The 22777-nt window shown below is 37.6% G+C and overlaps 6 protein-coding genes across 6 annotated transcripts; 4 read left to right on the forward strand and 2 right to left on the reverse strand.

Moving 5' to 3' along the window:
* Positions 1–3158: 3158 nt before the first annotated feature.
* Positions 3159–4285, reverse strand: LOC116130410 (NADPH-dependent aldehyde reductase 1, chloroplastic-like). The gene is made up of 4 exons (XM_031416163.1): positions 4163–4285; positions 3709–4085; positions 3270–3628; positions 3159–3181 (listed from the first exon to the last, which is right to left on the reverse strand). The coding sequence occupies exons 1-4, from the start codon at positions 4283–4285 to the stop codon at positions 3159–3161; spliced, it is 882 nt and encodes a 293-aa protein (XP_031272023.1).
* A 1763-nt stretch (positions 4286–6048) lies between these two features.
* Positions 6049–7457, reverse strand: LOC116130409 (NADPH-dependent aldehyde reductase 1, chloroplastic-like). The gene is made up of 5 exons (XM_031416162.1): positions 7376–7457; positions 7181–7329; positions 6729–7105; positions 6158–6516; positions 6049–6071 (listed from the first exon to the last, which is right to left on the reverse strand). Exons 1-5 carry the CDS (start codon positions 7455–7457, stop codon positions 6049–6051), a joined length of 990 nt encoding a protein of 329 aa, XP_031272022.1.
* A 690-nt stretch (positions 7458–8147) lies between these two features.
* On the forward strand, positions 8148–9715 carry LOC116130411 (uncharacterized GPI-anchored protein At5g19250-like). The gene is made up of 2 exons (XM_031416164.1): positions 8148–8277; positions 9142–9715. Exons 1-2 carry the CDS (start codon positions 8190–8192, stop codon positions 9639–9641), a joined length of 588 nt encoding a protein of 195 aa, XP_031272024.1. The 5' UTR covers positions 8148–8189; the 3' UTR covers positions 9642–9715.
* A 325-nt stretch (positions 9716–10040) lies between these two features.
* Positions 10041–11233, forward strand: LOC116130424 (uncharacterized GPI-anchored protein At5g19250-like). The gene is made up of 2 exons (XM_031416178.1): positions 10041–10192; positions 10591–11233. The coding sequence occupies exons 1-2, from the start codon at positions 10114–10116 to the stop codon at positions 11103–11105; spliced, it is 594 nt and encodes a 197-aa protein (XP_031272038.1). The 5' UTR covers positions 10041–10113; the 3' UTR covers positions 11106–11233.
* An 836-nt stretch (positions 11234–12069) lies between these two features.
* On the forward strand, positions 12070–17369 carry LOC116130364. Its single transcript, XM_031416110.1, has 9 exons — positions 12070–12936; positions 13246–13476; positions 14001–14468; positions 14891–15412; positions 15500–15568; positions 15968–16129; positions 16340–16556; positions 16648–16992; positions 17091–17369. The coding sequence occupies exons 1-9, from the start codon at positions 12070–12072 to the stop codon at positions 17201–17203; spliced, it is 2994 nt and encodes a 997-aa protein (XP_031271970.1). The 3' UTR covers positions 17204–17369.
* Positions 17370–18733: 1364 nt separating this feature from the next.
* On the forward strand, positions 18734–22777 carry LOC116130365 (serine--tRNA ligase-like). The gene is given in 13 exon segments (XM_031416111.1): positions 18734–18743; positions 18805–18853; positions 18855–18949; positions 19037–19076; positions 19078–19104; positions 19462–19553; positions 19829–19992; positions 20074–20179; positions 20673–20866; positions 21081–21184; positions 21272–21455; positions 21792–21971; positions 22289–22777. Coding segments are annotated over 13 exon segments (1455 nt in total). The 3' UTR covers positions 22499–22777.

The raw sequence follows: 22777 nt of genomic DNA on the forward strand, positions 1-22777 counted from the left end.
TCGAGCATATTGTTCATGGGAGTGCCTTAAGCTCCTTGCAATGTCGGGTCTCCCGTAAATCATGCCTACTAGGACCTTATTATTGGCATTGGTCGGGGTTTGCTGGACTTGGTTATTTTGCTCGCCAGTTTTTTCGGGAGCTAGTGCCTCTTTAACCAATTCCCTTAAGTGGCTCCTTCGTATCAGGTCTTTGATGACGTCCTTTAAAGCCCGACACTCGTTGGTATTGTGCCTAATGTTTTGGTGGTATCAATAATATTTTTGTCGTCTCTTCTGCCTGAAGGCCTCCCTTATTTTTTTTGGAGCGGGCAGTCTCTTAGCCTTATAGGAGACTTCATATATATGAGCTATATCTTGTGTGAGTGGGGTGTTATCTACATATTGTGGGAAGGGCTGCTTGTCCACATAGTAATATGTTCTCTATCTCTTTTGGGACCTGTTTCAGTCCTTGTTAGTATGGTCTTGGCCCCTCCGCTTATTTGATGGGCGATCTTGTCACCTGTCCAAGGCTCTTCGCGGTGAGCTTTCTACTCGTTGGTGCTTTGCAGCCATCTGGTAACACTTTGCCAAGCTCACACGATCTTCACTTTAAAGCTCTTTCTACAGCTCCTTTTGTGGCTTGATGCTTGTAATTAGTAAAGTCCAGATTAACTCTTCAGGTGCATCCGCAACCTTTGCTTGCTCGTTCTGGAACCTTTTTAAATATGAGGTTAGTGTTTCATCTCTCTCTTGACGAATGTTGCTCAAGTAGCTGAGCGACATTGCTAATTGTCTCCTCACTTAAAATTGCTGCAAGTACAGCGAGAAGAATTGATGCCAAGAACTGATGGAGTTCACCTTGGGCCTCTTGTATCATCTCTTGGCATCCCCTACCAATGTGACCCTGAAGCAGTAGCAGTTTGCTAATTCACATACCTAGTGTAGCTCAATCAGGTCATTGAAAGTGTCGAGGTGGTCTTTGGGATCTCATTTCCTATCAAACTTACTTTTGGGTGCCTTGAATCCTTGGGGAATAGCGGGGCCTGGCGAACTTCCTCTCTAAAGGGAGAGCTCACTATTTCTTCTGCCGTATTGTTTTGGCGGGCTCTTAGATCGTCGAACGTTTTCTACACTTGATCCAAGTCTTCGTTGTGATTGTCCTAGTTGGCTTCGTTCAGCCTTACCTCGAGCAGGTGAGTTTGCAAGTATGTTGCTTGTGAACCCTCTTTATTATGCGTATTCATGCGCGAGGTTGAGTCATGATGGCTAGGCTGGTAAGTGTTATCATGCTCGTTAATGCGTTGCTCGCGACGTTGGTTATAATCGGAATGTTGGTCATTGCCAGATTGGCACACATGACTCATCTTGCGAGCTTGCGAGGACCGAACTTGTCTTGGGCGTGGGTTAAAACCTGCACGCTAACGTTGGGGATATTGTCGGGCAGGTCAAGCGTCTCGTGGGTGACCATTACCTTCGCTTTCCCCCATTGGTTGTTTCCCTGGTCGTCTCCCAGGGTTAGTTTGCTTGCGAGACTCACACTCGTGAGTGGAGTGTACTTTGTGATGTCAGGGGTGCCAATCGCCCCTTGGTGCCGATGAACCAGACTGGTTGTTGACTGAATTCTGACTTATTAGGGTGATATCGGTGAAGTGTGGCTGGTCAAGGTTCTGTGTAGTTGGTTCCCGATTTCTCAACTCAACCACGTTCTGTTGCACCACTTGTGCAACCATTGTCCTGATCATTTTTACCAATTGGCCATTCTCGAGGTTTGACGTCCCTGCTCTTTGGTAATTTGCAGCCTATTGAGTTGGCGGCACTAGTGGTTGACGCCCAGCGGCGTGTTGTTGCATCTCCTGGTGGGTGGTCTCCAGGTTGTTGTGGTTTCTGATGGTAGTTTTTGATTTTGTACGTACCATTTTGGGCCTTGATTGATTAGATCATTGTGGTTGTTTGCCAGAATTTCTGAGATTTTGGTGGAGACCCTCCTTCTAGCGCCAAAATGTTGATACAAAAATACACCAATTAGAGTGATCTGATCGACCTTATCGGGACTAGAACTGATGTGTGCGTGATTATGGGTAACCAACAATGAATAAATAATAAATGCAGTAAAGTACATGATAAAGAGGTTTTTTAAGTGGTTCAGAGAGTTGAACTCTTGAGTCTACGTCCACTGTTTTTGTATTTGCTATGAGAGTTTACAATGATAGTCCTAAAATAATTTGTTAACCTCTTTCTCATCATTGGAGGGGGTTTGTATACAAATTGTGTGTAAAGGAAAGAGCAAAAATAAAGAGATTACAATTTAAGTTTGAAACGCAACTTCGATATTCTTGTGATTGGACACTGTGATTACGCAAAGATTGTTATCGATCTGATCCTTCCCGAGATATCCAAGATCTAATGTTATTTGTGAATTGGTTGAACAACTGTAAAGATTGGTGGCGACTAGCTTGTGCTAGGTCGAGCTATGACTCGACGAGTTTATGCTGGATTAGACAATCGGTAGAATCGGATTGGTTCTGGGTCGAGCTATAACCTCACAATTCTCTGAGCTTGAAGGAAAAATCACACACAACAACTATTGAATTTAATCTCTCTCTAATCCATCAACTACAGAATTTCGGCTCCATCAGGTAAGAATATCAGACATTCAATATTTATTCCTATTAAAACCACAGCACACTTCCTGGAATCCAAATCCTGATAGTCTAGTTTAATGAATTTTTCTTCAGGTTTTTGAAATGTTATGCAATACTGTAATGAATGTTCAATTTCAGGGTAAGCATACAGTAAACACATTCAAACTCATTTCCGGATGTAAAAAGGATGGCTCTTAACCAAACGCCATCACTGCTCCACTGTTAATTTTACAGCCGGTAATGTTGGCAGTTTCCATGAACAAAACATAAATGTAATTGCATCTGCATATTTTCAGATAAGCAACAAGTGAAAGTTACAAAACTACATGAAAGATTTGCCATATTATTCTTCCAAGTTAGGCTAGCTTTGCACGTTAACAAAAACTGTTTAAAACGTTCAACAGAAGGTTGCCATATACAGGGCCATTCCATATATTATATATAACACAAGCACAGTGAACATGTGCAAAAAAAAACTAGTGCCACAAAACCCAGAAGCCCACAAAAAAACACTGTCGAAGCTTGATGAGAACACCATTAGCCATTCACTATAGTGCCACCTGCAAAGTCACAAAATTACAAATAGAAAACATCAATATCAATCTCTAATAAATACACATATGATATATAACATGAAAAAGAACTTACCATTGGGGTGGAGGACCTGGCCAGTTATATAAGATGAGCAATGGTTACAAGCAAGGAACACAAAGCAGGGTGCAACTTCGATGGGCTGACCAGCTCTCTTCATCGGCACTTGGGATCCGAAATTCGCGGTCTCCTCTTCGTCGAAAGATGCAGGAATTAAGGGAGTCCAGATCGGTCCTGGCGCCACTCCGTTCACACGTATTCCTCTTTCGACAATTTGGAGAGCAAGTCCTCTGGTGAATGCGACAATTGCTCCTTTGGTAGATGTGTAGTCAAGCAGCTTGGCGTTTCCTTTGTATGCATTCACTGATGTTGTGTTGATTATCGAGCTTCCCTCCTTCATATGCTTCAAAACATGCCTACCAAAAAACATTACAGCCATCATCTTCAAGAGTTACCAAAATTAGAAGTGAAAAATTTCTAACAGAGTTTTGATTACCTAGTCACGAAGAAGTAGGAGAAAATGTTAGTCCTAAATACCCTCTCGAGCCTTTCTTCGTCGATCTCTTCAACCGAGCTTGCTTTGTACTGCTCAGCCGCATTGTTGACGAGAATGTCTATCTTTCCATAGGCGTTCACCACTTCATCAACAACCCTTTTGCAATTCTCATCGAATCCTAAATCCGCGGACACTGCCATTGGGTCCTTGGCGTCCGAGGTCTTGGCCTTTCTCAGCATCTCAAGAGTATCCTGTGCATCTTTGTCCTCTTGAGCCTTTAAATACGTGAAAGCCACAGTTGCACCCTCCTGCGCAAAGCAGTGACACACAGCTCGTCCGATCCCGGAGTCGCCTCCGGTCACCAGCGCCACCTTTCCCTGCAAAATTTTTCCCAATCACGTTAGCTAACTGAATAAAATAATCCACAATTTCTTACCTTAATTACGAGCCATACTTTCAGCTTATTTGATGGCGTGTAGTCATTGCTAACAAACTGAGGAATTGGGTCCATGACGTGCTCTTTTCCGGGCTGTGTTTTCTGCTTTTGAGGAGGAAATTGCTGATTACCAGAAGCCATTGTTCTCACTCTCACTCTACTGATGAGTCTCTGATTCTCCAGGCTAAATATTGCCGGAACAGAACTTTTCCGGTGACTTGTTAGACGGGTTTGGTTTATAGGCAAAGAAGTTATAGTTGATGACAGTCTTGATGGAGAAAGTAGCCGAAGTGTGAACATATATAGAGTGGCTAAAGCTGGAGGATTATGATGAGTTAAATTATATTTATATTGAAAGATGAATCAAAATTGGTGATAATTTTACAGAGAGTTTGCAGGAGGACACGTAGGACTACGTGGCGGAAGGAGGAGTCCAGGTGTCATCGTGGACGGGAAGAGGCGGACACGTCTGTGGAAACGCTCGTAAAGAGGGGGAGTTCTAGCAAATTCGATCTTCCGAATTCTTCTATTTCTGACCAGACGACAAGACTCCCCTCAGGATTTTCGGAAATTCTAACCAAAACATGAAGCTCTTCATACTGGGATTTCTAAATTTACAATAACAAATAAACTAATGATAAGATTGGTGGATGATTTGATTTGACTGTTCGTATAATTAATGTCAGATCATATATTGGTCTTTTGAGTGGTCCCTGATTTCCAATTTGAGTCCCTGAAATCTTGGGGGTTTATTAGGATCTGATAGTATAAGTTAGGCATCGAGTAAGTACAAATGCCTGATTAATCAGATTAGAAGGAGCTCTCGGCCTTATGTCTGTTTTCGCATGAGTTGAACGTCAACTTTTTAAACACATTTTACTCATTAAGCCGATACTATTTTTTTATAACTGAGCTGTCCGGTCTAGGGGTCAGTTGAGCTGAGTCGCTCGCAAGCGGCTCGACTCGGTTTCAGTGTGGAGCCGAGTTTGAGCCAGCCAGATTTCGGCTCAACTCGAGCTTGAAAAGCTCGATTGAAAAAGCGAAAAAAATAATAATTAGAAAGTTTTTTTTTGGTGATCTCGAACTCGAATTTTCAGTCTCGAGCTCAAGCTCGAATTCGAATTTTCAAGCTCACCAAGCTTGAGCTCAAGCTCAAGTTTGACACTGTAGCAAGTGAGCCAAACTCGATTAACCCAAAACTCGACTCGACTCATCTACACCCCAAGTTAGGTTAGTTTATGTGCACCTCCACATCCTAGCCTTGACCCCTTAGACAAAATATGGGCGAAAGTGCCACCTTTGTATTCAATGTGGAACTCAAACCTAGAACTGTGGATTATACAATTTGCAACCTCCTTGATTCGCCCTTACCGCTAAACTACCACCATGGTGGGTTAAGCCGGCATTATTTATCTTAGTACAGTCAACCAAGTTGTTGATACATATGTTAAATGGCTGAAAATGATCTGTTTTTAATTTCCTGTGATTAATTGAAAACATCCCAGTAAGCTTAGCCTTTTTTATTTCATTGATGTTTTATCACAAATATTTTCGATTATTTCATAGTCAATCGTCTCACATAGTTCACATTTGGGATTCAAATGTTCATATTTTCTGCCGTCTGTTACATAAAACTTCTAAATTGGTTGACAAAACTGGGATGCCATTTTAGGCACCATAATAAACTCAATAATAAATTTCTAGACCGTGAATGGAAATGATATGATAACATTATAAATATGCCCAGCGTATAAGTTCTTTTATATGATTTTCCAAGTTTCGAACCATAAACTTTCATAACACCAAGCCTATAGCTTGTTTATTTACATTACATTTACAAACACAAACCCTTGTACACACCATACAACAGAAAGATACAGAGATTTGACAAACAAGCTGGCTCTTCAAGAATTCACAATCACCCCACCTGCAAAATCAAAATTAAAGATTATAAAAATATCAAATTTTCGTAATGTAGATGATATATAATTAATTATTGTTGAATACACTTACCATTAGGGTGGAGGACCTGGCCAGTTATATAAGAGGACCAATGGCTACAAGCGAGAAACACATAGAAAGGCGCAACTTCAACAGGCTGACCAGCTCTCTTTATCGGTACTTCGGATCCGAACTTTGCACTCTCATCTTCGCTGAATGATGCAGGAATTAATGGAGTCCAGATGGGTCCAGGCGCCACACCATTCACACGTATTCCTCTGTTGACAAGTTGCAGAGCAAGCCCTCTTGTGAATGCCGTGATCGCTCCCTTTGTTGCTGTGTAGTCCAGCAGCTGGGGATTTCCCTTGTATGAAACCACCGATGTGGTGTTGATTATGGCGCTTCCTTCCTTAATATGCTTCAAAGCGTGCCTATATATCATCCACAACACAATTAAACATGATTAAAGATTTTCAATTATCAATAATTTTGTGTAACACCCGGTCTATTGTCAAAATTTTATCTTCCTCACTTTCATGGTGGGGTTCGGATTTGTTACTATTTGACGTGGAAAAGAGATAAATCCGCGGTATCTAAACAATGGATTACTCTGGTTAAAAGATTTTGATTCATTAATTGTTACCTAGTCATGAAGAAGTGGGAGAAAATATTAGTCCTAAAGACCCTCTCGAGCCTTTGCTCATCAATCTCCTCAATGGAGCTTGATTTGTACTGCTCAGCGGCATTGTTAACGAGAATGTCGATCTTGCCATAAGCGTTCACCACTTCGTCAACAACCCTTTTGCAGTTTTCATCATATCCCAAATCTGCCGGTGTTGCCATGGGATCCTTCGCGTTCCGGCTCTTAGACTTCCTTGTAATCTCAAGAGTGTCCTGTGCATCTTTGTCCTCTTGAGACTTCACATACGTGAAGGCCACGGTCGCACCCTCCATAGCAAAGCAGTGGCACACGGCTCGCCCGATCCCAGAGTCGCCTCCAGTCACCAACGCCACCTTCCCCTGACAATAATTTAATGTTATTTACCAACTAACACTAGTACATTATGCATATTCTCCAATTTCTGAAAGCCATACGCGAAGTTTGTTTGATGGGGTGTAGTCATCGCTGGTAAACTGAGGACTGGGGTCCATGACGTGCTCTTTTCCAGGCTGCCTCTCCTGCCTATGAGGAGGAAACTGTTGCTCATTAGAAGACATTTTTCTCTGAAACACTCTTAAAGGGTCTCTGACTTCCACGGAATGTTGGCGGAAAACGATTAGTCCGGGTACTTTTCAGGCGGGTTTCGTTCAGGGAAAAAGAAAATATTCTTGTTGCTAACACTCTTGAGGAAGAGAATAAGCGAGGAATCATGTATTTATATGCATAATTTAGGATTTTGATGTGTGTATAAATGGAAAGTTGGCACCAAACTTTGTGCATTTTGTAGGGACACGTAAGAATACGTGGCGGAATTGAAGAAGAATGGAGGTCGATGTGTCGTGCCAGTCGCATGCAGCAAAGATGCCTGTGAAAATGGACGTTTTTGATGAGATAGGGACCATGTGAATTTGTTGATTTGGAGTAAATCCTGATAACTATTGTATGAATTAATTGAACCATTGAAAGATCATGTATCATCTGTAATTTGTAACCAAAGAGGTTTAATTAGTATTTGGAAAAAGTGGATTACTGTTCTAAATACATACAGTATTTGTTAATATAACTAGTCAATTAATTTAGATTTTAGAAGCAGATTAATTAATCAGCTTAATGATATATGAACATTTGAATCAATGGAAATACAGAGATTAGAACGGCGTAATCGATGCTTTGCATGGTGGCCACGTGCTGGAGTTATCGACTTATACTTTGTCATTTGGAAACCAACTTTTCTGGTATTAGAAAGCTCACAAACCGGCACCTGTAAAGACTCTTCAGTACTTACTTGCATTCAAGCCAAATCCAAAGGGGAAAAATTTGAGAGCATATATAGAGTAAGAAGCACAGCAAATAAAACTCTAAAAATTCCATTTGCTTTATTTCTTCTGGTGCATTCTTCATAGTTATCTGTCTCAGCTCCTTGCAGTTGGTTATTTAACAATTATGGCCCGTTTCAAACTTACCTTCTTCTTCATTCTCTCGGTTCTCCTTCATGCAGCTCTCTTGCTTCCTCATATGGTGCACTCTAAAGGTTTATTCGCTCTCTCTCTCTCTCTCTCTCTCTCTCTCTCTTGTTATTAATGGGGTTTTTAATAATGTTGTTTGGCTGCATGAGAGTTAATATATATCTAGCCATCTAGTATGAGATTTGAGTGGCATATTTATGTTTCTTAATTTGTTCTTGCACTTGTATTTTTTATTATAAAAAAATGCATAAAAATCCAACTCTCTGGAACATACATTGACCCCCTTGTGCCCTCTGTCAACTTTGTCCAAGGCTTTCAAAATCTAGCAAATGCCTCCTTTAAGCTCGTTAACGTTCTTTCTACATGCTTCTCCACGCGGAAGAACAAGAAAATCCTTAATTAAAGGGGATATTGTCGGTGCAGCCCCTTTAATTTGTTGAGAGAATTAGACAAGAAAAAAGCAAAAAGTGAAGAAGAAACCCCATCCAACAAGTTATGCTGATCCCATAAAAAGTAAAATCAATTAGTCAAGTCTAGCTATCAAAGAATCAATACATATTTCGGTGTATTATTCCAAGCCCCATTTCATAAAATTCTGGAGATTTTGATTTATTCTGTTAGTTAAAATTATACCATGTAAGCATCAATAGCACAATATAGGAGTCATTTAATACAGAGCTTAACTAAGTAGTAATTCAATATCTTTAAGCAATAGTTCAGTTTGTGTTCTTTAATGACATTGTTGAAGAATGAATCTCGGTAATGAAATTGTATATGATTAATCTAATTAATGATTTCCCATTTAAATTTCAATCGTTTCACAAATCAGGGACTAATCATGTTGTTCAATTAAGTAGATCAAGATTGTCTGCATTTCGCATACAATTTGAAACTTATTATACTCTTCATTGTTATTTCCCCGCTTGCAGACGAAGATGAGGACAATCTTCTTCAAGGAATTAACAGTTACAGGACATCACTAAACCTTCCAGCTCTCACAAAGAATGACAAAGCAGGATGTCTTGCTGACGAAATTGCAAATGACCTAGAGGATCAGCCTTGCAGCAGCAACACCACCGCCAGCACGCCTCAATCAGCGAATTACAACAACAACATAAGGAAGTGTAAAATTGATCCCAACACCGCAACCGATGGCGTCGTACTACCGGTTTGTGTACCCAAATTGGTGCCAACCCTTGTGCTCACAAACTATACACACACTCCGCATGCAAGGTATCTAAACAACTCGAAGTATACCGGCGTTGGCGTCGGCTCGGGAGATGATTGGATGGTTATGGTATTGTCTGGCAACACTGTTGCAGGAAGCTTTGCCAGCGAAGCAACTTCTTTGGTTTCAAAGATGGGTTTGGGACATCACAGCTGGATGGCTTTGCTTTTGGGATTGCTTCTTTATTTGGTGTATTACTAAAAGTGCTTTTTCCCTTTTGAATGACTTGTAGATTTCGTAATTCTCAGTCTGTAATTTTGTATACTTCGTTTAATTCTCAGTGACTCTTCAATATTTGCATATGAAACATATTTTGTTGCTCTAGGAGTCTCAATTGTTGATCTTAATTGCAGCAATATTCGGATATATGATATTTACCTGACTTGAAGTAAAGTTGATTAGTTTAATTGGATATTTGATTTAAAGAGAAGTGGGATTATTCAAAGCGGGTCCTGCAAGCAGCTTCAGATAGAAGCCAGCATCGATAAAGAAAGATTCATGGAGATAACCATAAGCAATGCTTAAGAATTTGATTCCAGGGAGCTTTCACTTTAATTTGGCTTGAAAATCACACCTTTAAGAACACAATATGTACCTCAATGTTCTGTAGTCTTGTTTTGTGCATTCTTAATCTTTAGCACACAGAAGCCACCCTTTGGTTAATAAGTAAAATATGGCAGCTCTGAAACTTAGCCTCTTCTTCCTCGTTCTCCTTCAAGCAATTTGCTTTCTTCCTCATCGGGTTCACTGCGGTACAATTCTCCTTTTCTCTCTCTGTCTCTCTCTCTCTCTCACTTTCATGCACACATATGGTTTGGGATTCTTATATATGAGTCATCACATTATTCAGTGGCAACACCAGTGGAAAATTAACATTTTCCGGTGACATTACCACCAATGCCACCCTCTAAATCGGCAGTTTCCGCCGCATACTTCTATTCTTATATATAGATCATTACTTGTTGCTGTAACTGGCTTATTTTTATCATTGACGTAACATTCTGGTTGTGTCCCATTTCCATTGTTTTTTACAATTTCTGCTTAGAAAAGGGTTTGTGAAAATAATCAAACTCGTTGCATTCAAGAACATTCAATGCACGAAAATTCTCGATGCATACTGAATTATAAAACTCTATACTCAATCCTGCAGGTGATGAGGAGGATATCCTCCAAGGACTCAACAGTTACAGGACATTAATACGTGAACCACACCTCACAGAGAACAAAAATGCAAAGTGTGTGGCTGAAAAAATTGCAGAAGATTTAGAGGACTATAAATGCAACTCAACCAACGGTGTAAACACACCAGTATCCACTCAGCAGCAGTTTGCCACCGAGAAAATTATAAAAAAGTGCAAAATCCTCCCGGAATCCACCAAAGAAGGAGTTATACTATCAGTTTGTGTGCACAAATTGGTGCCATCTCTTGTGTTCACAAACTTCACATACACTTATAAGTATACCAAGTTTTTGAAGAGTTCCAATTACACGGGAGCCGGGCTCGGCTGCTCTGACGACTGGATGGTGCTCGTGCTAACGACGAACACCGTCGGAGGGAACTTCACGACCAGCGGGGCTATTTCTTTCGGGTTGAGGAAGATCAATGGTTTGAGTTATAATGTGGTGGGGTTGGTGGTGGCATTGCTTGTTTGTTTGGTGTTTTGATGAGTGATTAATATTTATATGGTTTTTGTTTGTTGTATTAATTCGTTGGTTTGTTTTGGGCTTGGGTGTGTGAATATTAATTGTTCTGGGTTTTGTTTTATTGTGTTGAAGAAGGATTGTAATTTGTTTGTGTAAATCATAAATTAACCTCATCAAAGGTTCATTCACTTTGTAATAAGATTATGGCAATGCTCCTACAAATAAATTTTTTATAATAAATATTAGAGGTCTCGTATTATTTATTTATAATGTATGGATGCTATATTGAATCAGAGAATAGGGAATTTTCAATAATTATATATATTTTTAATAGAATTATGTATTGTTGTAAAACCCAGACCAAATTGATTGATTCGATTGATTTGACAAGGAAGCAAATATTTATTCAATCCGAGTACATCCGAAACTCGATTATAACAGTTGAACAGGATTGACCTGGAATTGAATCAATAGAACAATGTCGAATAATAAGGTTAGAGAATCGGATTGATAACATCAATATGACATAATAAAAATTTAAAATTCTAATAAATTTTTAAAATAACTCCATCCAAGTCTAAAATTCAAACAACAAATAAATAAAATAAATTGTAAATCCAAATCTAAGGATGAAATGTTAAATAAAATAAATCCAAAATCCAAAGAAGTGCTTTCGATCGAGCAAAAGTGTTTATAAAATATTTATTTAAAATATATGTGGTTATAAATAGGAGAATTTTGTGCTGACGTGGAAGCATAATGGCTGCCACCTAACACCCCGTCATCTTGCACTTGCAAAATAATATTAATTTTTTTTTTTTTTTTAATTATTTAACTGAAACTAAAAAGTTCCCCACCCAACAGAGTGCCACCAGCTAAAATACGCGAAGTATGCATAATTGAATCTACGCATGATCAATCTCCATAACAAAAACAGAGATTCAGATTCTACGAGCTCGCAAGCTCGAGAGACCTGAGCCAAGGTATGACAACGACAGAAGACGATGACGACGAGGGTTTCGGGGAATTCACCTTTGCGCCGATCACCGTCCATTCAAAGCCCAAAATCAACGGCTCTGGTCATCACGGTAAAGTTGATGACGATTGGGGCGATTTCGTAACTCCCGCTTCGCTCTCCCGCTGCGAGACGCTGCCTGTAAAATTACTGGATCCGATTAATTTGTCCTCAAATTGCCGAACCGATAGCTTGAAAAATGATGCGGCGCTGCCTGACTCGGCCCCTAGTCGGATTCGGGCTCAGTGGGAGAAACCGAAGGGCGCGTTGCCGTTATCGTTGTTTGGGGAGGAAGAGAAGGAGGATGACTCAGGTGCGCCGGGTTTATTGTTTAATGGTGCAACCGAGTTGAAGAAAACTGAGAAAAAGATGGGATCGGAGTTGAATGCGAGTTATTTGATTTCGAATTTATACTTAGGGAGCGAGCAGAGCAAGGTGGGAAATCGGTCGGGTTTGAATTTGGATTCAAATGGACTGGATTTGAAGAGAAGTGCAGCGAATTTGGATTCAAACGGTTCGGCTTTAAAATTGGAGAACTGGGGTTCGTATGGGCTGAATTCAGATTCAAAAGGATTGGATTTGAAGAGAAGTGTGTCAAATTTGGAAATAAACGGGTCCGGTTTAAAATTGGAGAATTGGGGTTCTTATGGGTTGAATTTGGATTCAAAAGGGTTGGATTTGATGAGAAGTGTATCGACTTTGGGTTTGAATGGATTGGATTCGAAGATTAATTTGGATTCAAATGGGTTGAATTCGGGTTTAGACGAGGATGACGATGATGGGTGGGAATTCAAGGCTGCAGAGACTAAATTACCAAACGGAGATTTTAATTTTAAGGTAATTGTTTAATTGTTGAAATAATTTAGGAAATGGAAAGAAAATTCAAAATTTTGATACTTTAAGAGGGTTGTTAATTTTGCAAAAAAGATGAACTTGCCATGTTAAGCGTAAGACTTGTAGAACATGTAACAGAGTATGTAAAATTTGCTCTGAAAGTTAAACATAAAACTCATAATGAACTTAAAATTTTGTAATGTGACAAAGTGGTGTTCTTTTTAGCTCATAAAGAATAAACTTTTGAAGATCATGAGTTTTTGTTGTTTGAGCTAATTAACTTGTTGCTCTATTGCGAACTTTTTGAACCAGAGTCAACACGAGGTGAAAGCTGAAAATGTACTAATGCCAAAGGTTGATGGACTTAAGTCAAGTTGGAATGCACACTTAAATGGGTTGAGTTCAAGCGTCAATGGAGTGAATAAGGATGCAAATGGGTTTAGTTCAAGTTTAGTTGACAAAAGTGAGGATTTTGGGGATGATGATGAGTGGGAGTTCAAAGATGCAGAAACAGAACCATGGTCTGCCGATAGCAACAATAAGGTTCATCTATTTCTCTTTATTTGAATTTTTTTTTTTTCCTAATTGCTTGTGTCTGAGTTTGGAATTTTCATTTTTGTTTTGTTGGGGTTTCGTAGTTAAATTTTTTGCTTAAGGTCCAACATGAGGATTTTTCTTGTGCAAGTCATGAACTGTGAAATAGAAATATATATATTTCTCCCAACATCTGCTCAGCCATCGAAAATAGATAATGAATGTTATATTGTAGTTATTTGTCTTTTACTGATTGTAATAGTGCAATTGTTTAAGAGATTGCTGAATAATCACAATTGAAAGAATCTTTATTTGGAAGTTTAGCAATAATTAATTGTTTTATCTACTATCGGTGCTGCCTAGTACTTGGTTTTAAATACTTGATTTTACATTGAAGTTCAGGAATAATTAATATTTGTGTTATATTCCATTGATTTTATGTTATTTGTTTTTTTAGCACCATTAAATATATATATGACTTTGGATTTTATTTCCATTTGGTTTATAAGAGACTGACATCCTTTCATTTGAAGGTCAACAACAAAGGGCCTGGGAATTCTGAGGGAGTTAAACACACATTTGTCTTTGACAATGGGGCACAGGTTCCTACCGATTTGTTTACTGTATCAAATGGGATCTCTCAAAAACCTGGTCAATTGGACTTTGGTTTAGATTTCAGCAAAAGTTCTGTTTCACCAGATGGTATTTACAGTTCATTCTCAAACAGTGAGCAGAAGAATGATAATGGGGCACAGGTTCCTACCGATTTGTTTGCTTCATCAAATGGGATCTATCAAAAATCTGGTCAATTGGACTTTGGTTTTGATCTCAGCAAAAGTTCTGTGGCACCAGATGGTATTTACAGTTCATTGTCAAACAGCGAGCAGAAGAATGATAATGAAAATGGACTGAATTCTGCTTCTGTTATTGGCAATGTTGAGAATGGAGAAAATTTATGGGAATTCAAGGATGCATTTTCAGAAACTGGATCGAAGGATAGGGTAATGATTTAACTTAAACTTCCATTTAAATGTAATTAACTATGATCTAGATTTTGAGGACAACGTACATAATGAAAGCTTCCTCATATTTGTAAAATGAGTCCATGTTAGCTCCAATTTGTCCTGCTTTAGGGACAGCATTTACTTTTCACATTGATATTCAAGTGTGGCTCATTTGATTGGCTCTGTATGTTTCGTAAAACTCTGTGACTTTATCTTTTGCAATTCAAATGTTTATACTTAGGACCTAGAGGAAATTTACATTAATTGAAATTTGTATGCTATCTCAGTTTCATGTTACTTATAAATTGGTCAACCTATATCTTTTGTCAAGTTTTGAGTATCATGGATAAATTAAAAGTTTGTTTGTACATGCTTTATAAGAACATTTTCATGTTCTAATTTGATTTTTACTTACTCAGGGAAAAGACACTAAGTTGGAGAGCCACAGGGGAGCCTTACCTTTGTCCCTTTTTGGGGATGGTGACATAGAAACTAATGACTCCTCAATTCATCAAGATGTTCCTAATTACAATCTTGCTTCCTCTACAACAGACGACATTAAGAAGAGTCAGGGATCGAGTGTATCTATCAGTGATCTCATAACAAGTTTATACAGTCAAGCTGAGCAGAATACTCCTGTCAACCATACACAAAATCCAAGTGAAAAAGGTTTTAATTCTGTGCAGAAAGTTGTGGATTCTAATTTAGCAGATGGTGATGGTGATGGTGATTTTGATGATGATTCTTGGGAATTTAAAGGTGCTGTTTCCAGAACAGTAGATGATCAGATCTCAGTTCCTGGTCTTGGAGATTCACATGTGAGGCACTCTACCAAGGTGGAGCCAAAAAAATTGATTGAGCAGAAAGATTATGCAGATTTTTATTCCGAACTAGAGGATGAATTATTGTTTGTTGCACAGTACCATCTTGACAATCTAAAGGTTGGAAGATTTGTTAAGATATATTTTTTCCCTTCAAATGTCAATGTTGTTAAATCTTTTAAACTTTTTAAATTCGCTTTTTGTTAGAAAGAACGAAGTACTGCTGCTCTTTGTGGTGAAGATGGTAAGCTAGAAGCTATTGACAAGGAAATTCAGGTTGGTTACTGTATCTTGTTGATGAGTATGTTCATTGGCTTTCTTTTTATCGGTCATGAACTTCTTGTTATGACAGCTATTGATAATGCGGCCAAATATTATCAATATCCTTTAAAGAAAATATGGAATTTATTCCTTTTTGTTTTGCTCTCCCGTTCTTTTGGGAGTCTTTTGAGAAAATCAGGATGGAATTCTTATGCAATAATTTTTTTTCTTGCATAGTCAAAAGAATGGTAGTAAAGTAATGATATTGACATTACTAAAAAATTGAAAAAAATTCATGGTGCATTGAGCTTCCTCCCTTCATGATGATTCTGTAGAAAGAGATCACTGTTTTCTAACTTGTAGGAAACTTTACATAGTACACTTAGTAATATTTTCTTTTCTCTGCTGTTGCAGGATCTGTATAATGAATTGCACCAAGACTGTATTATTTCGAAAGTTCACCCAGAGAATCGGCCACTGAGCAATATTCACCTTAATGAATTCATTGAAGTTCTCCAGGAACCAACGTTCCATGTTCTTGAGTCAGAATATCATTTATCAATGAGATTGTCATTAGTAAGTGTCTTTTTCTTTATTTTTTTGATGAAGAACCATATATTTTTTTTTTTTAATAGGATTACATGCTTCTACCTTTTGAAGAATAAAAAACTAAGTATGATAAAATACACTTCTATTTTTTTTATTTTTGAATTGATTGTATAAATTATATTGCAAACTGCGGGGTTTGTTTTCATGCCAATTGAATTATTTAGTTTGGTTAAATAGGCTGAGAAAGATTGGAGGTCAGCAATTGAACTCCTAAAACATGCGGCATCAACATCAAAGATTCTAAAGTTGGGATCAAGGGAGGAGCAGTCTTCTTATGTTTCCACTTGGTTCAAAATGGTGTCTGTTTGTGCTCAAGAGCTGAGACATGGTGCCTTGATTTGGAAGCAGTCATTAGAAAAGAATGTCTCCAGTCAATTATTATCTTACCCTCGAGGTACTGATTTATTTCAACATTGGTAGTTGTTGCTTGAATATATAACTTTTTTATGGTTGTGTGGTTAATGTGATATTATGGGTAAGTACAGGCAAGCAGTATATACTCACACTTGGAGAAATTTACAGAGTTGTTGAAGTTCTTGGATCCTCAGCCAAACTTTACAAGCCGTTGATGCTATTGAGTTCTGCTGATCCCACTGGGAAGTTCACTCTTCTAAGCGAGTGTTTTACCTTGTGGTCAAGTTCTGGACTTGACGAGGCTATCGGAAGTATTTCTGATCTAACAGGTTTTGAGTGTAATGTAACTCCCACGGAATTACTAGAATCCATCAAGTATATTCATGATCTTGATGTGCATGCACTTCATAACCATGTTTTCTCTGGACAAGAACCTACTTGTCGGCTTTCACTCCTAGCTGCAGGAACAATGCCAGGTAACAAATCATAATGTTGCATCTTGATTAGGATCCGAACAATCTTTGTTGAATTCTGTGTCTCATCTTCTTAGTTTCCATTTGATTGCATGTACCAGATATGAAAATGGTGGTTTGGAACGGCAAGCACTATTTTCTACCTCTTGCAAACTTGTGGGCAAATCTAGTAACGACTGATCCTCCAAATGTGCCACGCTTGCATGTCGGCTAATAAGCATACCAGTGGAGGTTGAAATTTTTTATTGAGAAACTCCGCAGCCAAGTTTGCAATCGAATCCTGGTTGGATAATAAAGCTTCTGGTGTATTGATCACAGACGCTTTACTCAAAGGACCGTGCTCGGGTAGAAAAAAAAAAAAAAAAAAAAAAAAAAAAAAAAAAAAAAAACCATAGTTCAAGTTTCTGGGAACCTGGCGTCAACCGTTGCCTGGTTTGATCACAAATTTTCAAATTCAATATTCTTACGTAAATTGATTGCCATTCTTTTAGTGGAAGCTGTAGCATAGCAATTGAGTGTAGAAAAAAAGTTGTATTACTTTGTTATTTATTTGTGATTGGGTGGATCAAGAAAACAAACACCCCTATATAGGAAAAAAAATAGAATTTTGTGTAAAAACAGATGAGAATATCATTTTTACTTCTTTATAATGGTACTGGTGAGTTTAATGGTCATATCTCAAAAGAAGGATAATAATAATAAGTTGGTTGATTTTTGGTCGTCAAAATATTCATTGTGCAATATAGAGATTTGTCATTATTTTATTCTGTATTCCAATTTAAGTCTTCTCTTGTATCGAATTTTGATTTGTCTCCAATTCCTTGGCTTTATCTAATTGTAAAATCAAGTCAATTGGCCTTTTCTTCCTCTCCAAGGAAATTACTTCCTCTCCAAGAATTTAAAATTGATATTCTTTCTAAGTGTAAATGGAAGAAATGTTCCATGAATAAGTCTTCTCTTTGATAGAATTTGATTTGTCTCCAATTCTTGGCTTTATCATTGTAAAAATCGAGTCAAATGGCCTTTTCTTCCTCTCCAAGGAAATTGCTTACTCTCCAAGAATTTAAAATTGATATTCTTTCTAATGTACATGGAAGAAATGTTTCATAGGGCATCATCATGAAACGTGGCCATTTACACTCGTTATTGGTTCTCTAAATTCTTATAACGAAGTTGTATTGAGTTACTGCTAGTATATAATCTAACTAATCTTGAGACCTATATACATACCGAATAGAGAGTTTAGTATCACTTGCAACTGAAAATGACTCAAACTAAGATTTTTTAATAATACACAAAAGCCCTATCGAACCACTTGATCACCGAAGTCACCAAAAATGCTCTTTTCAGTATGTTGACTTCAAAGGATGATTATATGTGTTATCCACTAAGTCGTACTATAACCTACATGTCGTGATATCGGAGTAACATAACCATGAATTATGTTAAACATTTTATTTTTTATTGAAATATAAAATATTTTTACCAATTGTGAGTAATGAAAAGAAAAGTTAAAAACAAGCTTACTTTTACTACATAAATACGATGTTTTTTTTGTTTTTGTAACCCTTATAGTTTGAGAATCATCTCCATCCCCCTATATTTATAAAAGGAAGGTTAAGTTAGTGATAGTTTCCAACCACAAGGTGTGAACTTTACTAAAGGCCAGTGAAGCTTGGCGAATTTTAACCCTTCGCCGAACCGGAAAGGACCCGGATATGAGAAGAAGGCATTTCTCGAAGCTATGGAGAAAGGTAGGGTTTTTTGGAGACTTATAATTCACTAATCTTCTTCTTCTTCTTCGCTCGTTTCTAGTAAGACAGTGGAAAAATGTTGCCATCAATTTGTTCAGAGAAGAGAAAGGCCAACCCTGAGATTATACGCGAGTCGCAACGGCGTCGCTTCGCCAGTGTCGATCTCGTCGACGAGATCATCAGACTTGACAAAGAATGGCGCCAGCGTAAATTTTTATTCTTTACTTTGTTTGGCTTTTCACTTTCTATGTTTCGTCGTTCGTTCGTTTATTTTATTTATTTGTTTTATGTAGGTCAATTTGATTTAGAGAATATCCGGAAAGAGATCAACAGACAATAAGGAAATAGCTAAGCTCAAATTGTGAGTGTTTATTTTTATGTTTTAGTTTTGTTTGTGATGCAGTTTTTTTTTTATGTTCTGTTTGGTTGCTGATAATCTAAGAGCTAAGTAGCTAGAAATGGAAGTTGAACATTGACTAAAAAACTTTTGGCAGAAGAATAAAACGAAATAGATTTTTTTTTTTTTAAATCTTTTTCTAATTGAAGAGTGGAATTTTCGGTATTGCTGAGTGGTCCATATTTTTGAGGCTTGGGCATTGTTAATGTTTTTACTTACTTATTCCGTGCCATGACATGGTGTTGGATCAAGAGTTTTTGAACTGAAGTTAAGTTTGTTGATTATGTAATGTATAACCTTCGATCCATCTAACTACATTAGATTGCTGAAATTTGTGCCACCAAACACAGCCCTAACTGAAATTCTTGGAACGCTTAAATGGTATTTGGATGCAGAAGCAGAATGCCGACTATGTGCTTGCTGATGCTAATATAGTCAACATAAGTATATCCTCGAGTGTTAGTTAACTATTTTTGCATCGTTAATGCATGTTTAAAATTTATTTTTATAAAGTAGATCAACCTGAGATGTGTATGGATTTCTTATTTGAATATCTTATCTGTAGAGAGCACCTAATGTTGTGTAAATTGTTTACTTATATTTTGGACATTCCTTTTCTCTCCTCTTTTTTTTTTTTTTTTTTCTTGGTGTTTGTTTATAAAACTGAATTCTGTATTGGTTTGGATAGTTCCGAAAGATGATGCAACTGAGATGATCGCAAAGTCAGAGGTGGTCAAGCAAGCAACAACTGACAAAGAAGTTGAAGTTCGTGAGGCATGGACTGTATTGAAATCAAAGTTGGAAATAGTTGGAAACCTTGTGCATGATTCAGTACCAGTCAGTAATGATGAGGTATGTGACTTGGCTGAGTTAGTGTACTTCCATTTTGCCTGATGCTGTAGGTGAATTATGAAGTGGGAATGATTTGTGTAGGCGAATAATGCTGTGATTAGAACATGGGGAGAGAAAAGATTGGAGCCAAAACTGAAGAATCACGTTGAGCTTGTTGAGCTTCTTGGAATCGCAGATTTGAAGAAAGGTATTAAAAGTTCACTTATATTCAGGCATTATTATTAATTTGTTTCCCTTTTTGGAGATGAGATGTATAACTTTTAGTTTTTTAAGATAGGTTGTCCTTGGATGATCAATAGATATATGATTGGATGGTTTGATAATCTCCATTTCACTGTCTTTTCTGGTTCTAATATGTTTTGATAATGTTCAAAATACGTTTTTTTTTTTTTTCCCTGATTTAGCTCAAGCATATGCATTATGTGGTTCAATTTGAGTTTGTATGAGCCATAATCCTCCATCCAGAGCCATGATAAGTCGTCCACTTTTGTTACTTGAACTTGACCAATGGTTTTTTTGTCATTTTTGTAGTGTATATCAATCTCATATCATCAATACTTAGTAGCAGATTTATTGGTTTGTTTCCCATGTTTAAAGCAATTCTATTCACTTCTCATCATTCTTGTTTCTACTTCCATCTATTATAGTACATCGTGAACTGAGCTTATGCCTTATATTAGGTGCTGATGTCGCTGGGGGTAGAGGTTTTTACTTGAAAGGAGATGGTGTACGGCTTAATCTAGCTTTGATAAATTTTGGTCTTGATTTCTTGGAGAAAAGAGGATATACATCATTACAAACTCCATTCTTCATGAGAAAAGACATTATGGCCAAGTGTGCTCAGTTAGCACAGTTTGATGAAGAGCTTTACAAGGTTACATTCGTAAACTTGTATTAATACATATTACCTTCTCTTAATTTTTCTACTATGTGGTCAAAAGAGCTAGTCGTTGTTATAAAGGTGGTTTCCTTTCATAGACAGTAATGTTTCTTTCAATCAGATAAATGTGAATGCTTAACTAGAATTGCTTCTCCTTTGGAATTTCTTGACTAAAATTTGAGCATGACTTATTAGTTGGTGTTGATAGGTGACTGGTGAGGGAGATGATAAGTACCTTATTGCGACAGCTGAACAGCCACTTTGTGCTTATCATATAGATGATTGGATCCATCCTTCTGAGCTACCGATAAGGTAATCATCTTTTCAAACCCTTGTCCCTATGGCTACAAAAGAGTTCTTGTGGGTTTTTGCTTACGGACATTACAATTTCTTAACCAGATATGCTGGATACTCATCATGCTTCCGTAAAGAAGCTGGTTCACACGGACGAGATACTCTTGGAATTTTCCGAGTTCATCAGTTTGAGAAAGTGGAGCAATTCTGCATCACCAGTCCAAATGGCAATGACTCATGGGAAATGCACGAGGAAATGATTAAAAACTCGGAAGATTTTTACAAGATGGTATAATGGTTTTCTTTCTTTTTTAATCTGCATGATATGCAATGGCACATATTTCTCTCTAGTATTCATCCCTTTACTTTTGGTTAAATGCTTTGTTATCTTTGTTATATCTCTGTCCAGAAAGTCTTTAGGGAACATGTCAATTTTTGGGATTCTGACTTTATTTTTAACCCTTGAGAAACAAAATTCAAATTTCAGATTTGCGTGCGTTTCTGTCAAGGAGAAAATCATAAGTCTGATTCTTATATGGATCTTTTTAGTAGCAAAGTTGTGAGCAATAATCAACTAATTAATGAGGAAAGGTTTGGCTCTAATTGAATTTTATTTTACATGCAGCTAAGCATCCCCTATCAAATTGTGTCCATTGTCTCTGGTGCTTTGAATGATGCAGCTGCAAAGAAGTACGATTTAGAAGCATGGTTTCCTGCATCGCAAACCTATAGAGAGTTGGTGTCATGTTCAAACTGTACAGATTATCAGTCAAGAAGATTGGAGATTCGATATGGACAGAAAAAGGTATGTTCTGTTTACTTCTCCCTATTTAGGGCGGACAAAGCCATATGATATGAGAGTGTGATGCCCCTATTCATTTTCAAAATAAACAAACTCTTTTATGATATAGAAGCTAGCAACTTCTGCTGGTATTATGCAGATTGTTATCCATTTTGTTTGAGGTACTGGTTCTAAAGTGGACAGTTGGTATCATGTTGTATTGTTTACCATTAGAACTCTGTAGTTGTTATGGAAATTAATCAGAGCAAGCACTTATTGTTTTTGTGGCCAGAATTCTTCCAAACTCACAATTTTGCTTTTGTAATTTTGAAACATTGCAGAGCAATGAACAGACGAAGCAATATGTGCACTTGTTGAACTCTACACTCACAGCAACTGAAAGAACCATTTGCAGTATCCTTGAGAACTACCAGAAGGAAGATGGTGTTGAAGTACCAGAAGTCTTACAACCGTTCATGGGTGGCAAGACTTTCCTGCCTTTCAAAATAAAACCAGTTGCTGAAGCTAAAGGGAAGAAATCCAAGGCTTAGCCACCGAGTGCAGATTGACGGAGATGTTAACGATCTGCAAAATCTGTTTTTTCTTGGTGGAAACATTGAGAAGTGACATAAAAGATTGTTGTGTATTGAATTGCCAAGCAGGATTAGCCTTGTTTTTGTGAACCATGTCTTAAAGTTTATACATTATGTTTACAGGATTTGTCATTAAATTATAGAACTACAAAAGTTTGCTACTCTTCAGTCATTGAAGATATAAAAATATTTGTCCAAGTATCATAGTCATTGAAGGTTTGATTTGGCCGAGATCTA

This window comes from Pistacia vera, unplaced genomic scaffold (genome assembly GCF_008641045.1).
Source record: "Pistacia vera cultivar Batoury unplaced genomic scaffold, PisVer_v2 Contig22, whole genome shotgun sequence".
NCBI lineage: Eukaryota > Viridiplantae > Streptophyta > Magnoliopsida > Sapindales > Anacardiaceae > Pistacia > Pistacia vera.